Here is a 6,000-nt window from a genome sequence, read left to right as displayed (position 1 = left end):
GGCAAAATGGGACCAGTAAAACAGAATTACAGCACCATGTTTTTTCAAAGAAAATGGAATATATGAAGCTGTGCTAAACAGCCTGTTCATTCTTAAAAATAAAAGCACTTTTTATCTTGGCCATTGGTACTCAGGGAAATTAGTGCAATATTGAACATCCTGATACACTTTCGTGTAACTTAAAAACTAAAGTATTTTATCATTTATACAATGAAGTATGTATGGATGTTTATTCAAAAAACAAAACAAAAAAAACCCAAACTTGGTTTTAAGACAAATTTTTATTTATCACAAGACATTATAATTTTGTGTTTCATATATATTCCCACTTATGAGTGCTTTTTCAAAATACCAAGCTATGTATACATAATTAAATTTTGGTCTGTCTCTAAATAATTTATCTATATTGTAAACCATGTTATTTACTATTTTAGTGAGGGTTGTTTAATTGTGTGGGTTATACATGTGCTTGCTTTAAAATTAACAATTAACAATTGTTACATTAACAATTAAAAATTTTACAACAGAGCATATTTAAAACCTTTGTTAATGAAACTGCCTCACTCATCTTTCCAACCTACACTTTAAGTAAAGGTTTCAAAGGAAATTGAACATCACAGGAGACACAGAAATTACAAGGATGCAGGCTTTTATCCTAGAAAGACTTGGTGGATTTTGTCTTTAACATTGCTGAGAAATTAAAGATGTAAGGAAATCTTCCACGCAATCAAATATTGACTGGAGGAAAAAAAAAAAAAAGAAAAAAAAAAAAAGGGAAAGAAAAAATATAAGAAGAAACCCCCTTTTTATAGTCTTCCCTAGTTGATAGGAAAGACACATCTGTAACAAGGTAAATTACTTCCCGTTTTCATAATTCTTTCCTTAAACAAAAGCAGAAAGGAGAATTTACCTGGTGCAGGCATTGCTCTGCCTAATGGAGCTACCAGAGCGGATTACTCAGTGGGGGCTTGGGAGGCAAAGAAAGGGGAAAAGGCAAAATGGCAGCAGACAACCAGCTTCAGGACTGTGCCGGCAGCACACGGCAGGGAGCCAGAGTCGTAGGGGAGCTACTCAGTGACACCGGTCCCGTTCCACCGTACAGCTCCTGCCGACCCGGCGGAGCAGGTCTCCAGCCCCCGAACCAACCCCTGCTACCGCTGGCCTCACGCCCCGGCTGCGCCTCTCCCTCCTCCGGCTGAGGGAAGAAGGAGCAGCCGGCAGACGCCGTTCGTCCCCCCACCCGTCCTTCGTGACAGGCCCGGGATGTGCCGGGGAGGGCTCCCCGCCCCGCGCCGCGGCCGCGGCCCCTTCCAGCTCCCTGCGGCCCGGGGCGGCGGGCGGCGAGCGAGCCCGACGCTGTGTTTTGCAGGGCGGCGGCGGCGGAGGCGCTGCTGGACAGCTCCGGAGCGCGACGCGGCGCCCATGTTCCGGAGACGGCGCAGATGTGAGTGGGGAGCCGGGGAGAGCCGCCTGGGAGAGCCGCGGCGGAGCCCCTTCGCCGACAGGCGAGGGCGATCCCGGGAGCGAGCGCGCTCCCCGCCCCCGGGAAGCCCCGGGTTTCCGCGGCGCGGGCGGGGGGCGAGGGCAGCCCTCACCTGCGGGGGGCGGGAGGCGGGATCCCCGCGGGCGGGGGCCCCGCGCCTCCCGCTGACGGCCCGGCCGCTCCGCCCCCGCCAGGTGACGTGATGCCCGTTGTTTTGGTGCGCCCGACCAATCGGACGCGGCGGCTGGATTCTACGGGAGCCGGGATGGGCCCGTCGTGGCGGCAGCAGGACGCTCCCCTGCCGACCGTCACGCATTGCGCAGGGTGCACCACCGCCCGGTCCTCCTGCGGCTTTAACGGCCCCGGCATGGACCCGCCGCGCCACTTCCCGGCGGGCTTCGGCCCCGAGCAGCAGCAGCAGCAACAGCAGCAACAGCAGCAACAGCAGCAACAGCAGCAACAGCAGCAGCAGCAGCAGCAGCAGCGCCCGCCGGCGCCGCCGCACTGCCAGCAGCACGGCCAGGACAAGCAGAGCCTTCTCCAGCAGCAGCAGCAGCAGAGCCCGTGCCTCCAGTGCAACAACTGCGCCTACTACGGGGCTGCTGCGGCAGCCGCGGGGGATAACCTGCCCCTGCTGCTCCGCGCCTCCTCGCCGCTTTCGGGCGCCTTTCGGACGCACTCCTCGCCGCTGTCTTCCGCCGCCTCCTCCCGGCACGGCAGCCAGCTGAACGTCAGCGAGTTCACCCCGTCCAGCCATGCTGGCGCGTCCAGACAGCCTCACCAATATTCCCAGTACCACCAGTGCCATAGCCTGCAGCAGCAGCAGGCAGCCAGTCCCAGCAGCAGTGTCAGCAGCAGCAGCACTCACCATCACCATCATCATCACCATCACCATCACCACCACCAGCAGCAGCAGCGCCGGGAGAGCAACCCCTTCACCGAAATAGCCATGAGCAGCTGCAGGTACAACGGCGGCGTCATGCGGCCGCTCAGCAACCTGAGCTCGTCCCGCAGGAACCTGCACGACCTGGACTCCGAGTCGCAGCCGCTCCAGGCGCCGCTCGCCAGCCCCGCTGCCGCCGCCGGCGCCGGCTCTGCCCCCGCCGCCGCCAGCCCCGCCGCCCCGGAGATCGTGGTCTCCAAGCCCGAGCACAACAACTCCAACAACCTGGCGCTGTACAGCTCCGCCGGCCCCGGCCCCGGCACGGGCAGCACCAACAACGGCGGGGGCAAGTCCAGCAAGAAGAAGAACCAGAACATCGGCTACAAGCTGGGACACCGCCGTGCTCTCTTCGAGAAGCGTAAGCGCCTCAGCGACTACGCGCTCATCTTCGGCATGTTCGGCATCGTCGTCATGGTCATCGAGACCGAACTCTCCTGGGGCGCCTACACCAAGGTACCAGCTCGGGCGGCAGCCGGTCCCGGCGCCCGCGGCCCCCGCCCCGTCCCCGTCCCGCGGTGTCCCCACGGTCCGGTAGCGCGGTGCCGCCGGCCGCCTCCTCGGGCCGGGGTGGCGGTGGGGAGGAGCGGCCCCCGCGCACGGGTCTCTGAGGAACGGCGGTGTCTTTCTCTTGCAGGAGTCTCTGTATTCCCTCGCTCTGAAATGCCTTATTAGCCTCTCCACGATTATCCTGCTCGGGCTCATCATCGTGTACCACGCAAGAGAAATCCAGGTAACGTTTCCTTCTGTGGGTCGGGGAGCATTCCTGGTTTAGGTGCGGGGGTGCGAGGTGGTTTTTCCAGGGGAGCCTTGGTGGTAAGTACTGGACACGTCCTGCCTCTTCAGAAAACAAACGTGGTCTCTGCAAGCCTGCCGAAGTTGGTGAATGGACCTCAGCCGTGGAGACGGGCACCAAACGACGGGCAGAGAGGAGCCAGGAAGTTCTGCCTGCTAGGGGCTGTTGCCTACGGTTATGCTATAGGATCGCTTAGCCCTCGGGTTATAACATGCTTTCTAGGTGATGCGTCTGTCATCTCCTGTAGCAGATGTACAGCAATAGACTTTTATTTCCCATTGCCTAAATTTCATGCTGTGCGTTTTCTCTTGACAGCAAGGTTAATTGTCTTCATCGTGCAAGGTATGTAATCTTCAGTGAGCTGTCTGAGATACAAGTATACTTGAGAAGAGTGTTTAAAAGGAGGGGGGAGATTGATGTTTGATTTGTTTTATTTAATGCTGCAGTGTCTAGGAATGTGACCAGAGAAAAGTGTCAGGAAGGATAGGGCTAAAGGTAAGAGGAACATAATGGTCAAAGCTATAGAATAAATCTCACAGATACTGTCACAAGTTCTGTCCAGGTGACTTAGCCCTAATTTCAGTTGTAATTTTTTTTGACCAAGAAATTAAATGTGGCATTTCAGCTTAACTGAACTGTACAACAGACAGAATTCAAAGTTTCAAAGGGAAAAATACCTTGCTCATAGATACAGTGCTCTTGTTTTTTCAGATTAGAGACTCGTTGAGCGGAAGACTGAAATGTCAGGTTTCAAGGGCAATGAAGACTTTTCCACTGGTACCAGTCAGTTAAATAAAGTTGTATAGTACAGTTCTTCTGCGCAAAAGAATGCTGTAGTTTCAACATGAAATTCTACATAGTCTCCTACTTAGGGTAGGAGAAACTATTGAAAGTATTGAAAAGTATTATGTCTCTGAAGACTTTTTGCCAAATTGGGTCCTTTTGTACAGTCTTTGCACATGCAAAACTTCTTTTCCTGGCTCAGAACCCAGTTTTTCTGAATTAATGTCAGAGATATTGTTTAATGCCATTGTATTGAGTAAATACAAGGTGTTCTGAAGAGAGAGCAAATTTATAAACAACAGGAGTACTGATGAACAGGTTTCTTTATCAGTATAAAAATAAATAAGTATCAGTACTGCAGTGTGGGAGCCTTCTCTGGTGTATCTTCCCACAAATGTTTCTTCAGGCATGAATAGCAAAGCTGAGAACAGGTCGTGTCTAAATGTTTAAAATATTGTATGCATTTTTCAGAACCTTTTAATGGAAAATTTTGTGGAAGATAATGAAATAGCTGTAGGTCCATACAGGTCTCCCAGCTTATACTGAGTTACTCTGAGATTCAATTGTTTGTTGAGTTTTTTCAGGTAAAGATTTATAAATTTTCATTGTCTTAGGAATCAGATCCCTTATGGATCAGAAAAAAAAAATTTAAAAAATTGTCATTCCATTTGGTTGTTTTTTTAATTGATTGTTTTAAAGATTTTCCTCATATACGCAACTACATGGAAGGAACTGTGCAATCATATGACTTAATCACTGTTAATGTAGTTTTCAGTGCTGCCTGACAGAGCAAAAGTATAGCTGCCTGTAAAACAGCAATACCCCATGTTATTGAATGAGAAACACCAGAAACTGCAGTAGTCATGACAGTGCCTGGAGGAGCTGCAGCTTCAAGGGGTTCTGTCATTCACATTAAAAATGAAAAGTTCTCTGCTTCAAGGAGTTAGAAGGAAAGGATGTAGTACCCTCCATAGCTATCAGATAACATCTGCTCACTTTCAAATTTCAGCATAGTATGTTTTTACGTACACACTTGACTTATAAAAAATAAGATAATGAAAGTGCAGGGCAAATGCTATGTCAATTCCATGATAATAAAATTTTTGTTGCACTAGACACCTGGGAAAAAAAAGTATCTTTAAAATCCCTTGGCTAAGTACATAATGTGCATAATGTTCTCCAGGCTAAAGAAGATACTGTGTAACCCTGATAATGTAATGTTTTTTAAATAACCGTTAAAACAGACTGTTTTCTGAAGGCAGACGTGCCATTAATTCAAACAAACGTTCTGCTCTGTGTAGAAGAATGAATAAGGTCTGTAGAACAGTGCCCGCAGATGTCTGGTTGTGTCCTGGAGGACTTTTTGCACCAGATATTTGTCAGTCCTTTTCCTGTTGAAACATTCTTTTCTGATTAATATCTGAAACATACTTAAATATTTGTTATAGTTTAAATAAGCAGGAATTCATTGAGAGGGAAATTTGTTCCATAGAGCAGAAGAAGGTGTCTGTATTCAGCTTGCATCTGTGGTGCTTTTCACACTCTGGTGGGAGCAAACCAACCTAAGCATAAGTAGATTTTTCAACAAAGCATGAGGCAAAAAAATGTTGGGAAATAAGGAGCTGACAGTTTAGTAATTATTACTGATGGCAGGATGAATACTGACTGAGAAACTCCCCATGACCTAAAATGCTGGTGAGTAGAAATCAGCTTTTTCATTCTTTTCAGTAGTCTTTGACCTTGATTTATTGGTAGGAAGATCAAACAGCCATGCTGCAAGGATGTCCACGGAACAGTGCCTAGCATGCTATATAGCAGGTGGCTTTAGTCTTCTATTGAAGTGACACTGCTTGTATGTTTTATTTTGAAAACAGTCAGCCAGTCAAACCAGTCTCTAGAGTTTGCCTATCCCAGACTTGCTGCTTTTTTTAAGGGAGTTGGAAGGGAAGTTTATAAAGGTTTGCCAAGATTCTTTCCAAGCCGAGAAGTGATGCAGCT

At 49.1% G+C, this 6,000-nt stretch overlaps 1 protein-coding gene across 2 annotated transcripts in view; it reads left to right on the top strand.

Moving 5' to 3' along the window:
* Positions 1-1,685: 1,685 nt before the first annotated feature.
* The window catches only part of KCNN2 (potassium calcium-activated channel subfamily N member 2), a 69,681-nt gene continuing 65,366 nt past the window's right edge, over positions 1,686-6,000 (top strand). For both annotated transcript variants that reach the window (XM_015615038.1, XM_015615037.1), the window contains exons 1-2: positions 1,686-2,879; positions 3,061-3,156. In XM_015615038.1, coding sequence (XP_015470524.1) covers positions 1,686-2,879; positions 3,061-3,156 — 1,290 coding nt within the window. The remainder of the gene's footprint in view (positions 2,880-3,060; positions 3,157-6,000) is intronic.

The sequence above is a fragment of the Parus major genome, chromosome Z, assembly GCF_001522545.3.
Source record: "Parus major isolate Abel chromosome Z, Parus_major1.1, whole genome shotgun sequence".
In the NCBI taxonomy this organism is placed as follows: domain Eukaryota; kingdom Metazoa; phylum Chordata; class Aves; order Passeriformes; family Paridae; genus Parus; species Parus major.
This window is presented reverse-complemented; position numbering and strand designations above follow the sequence as displayed.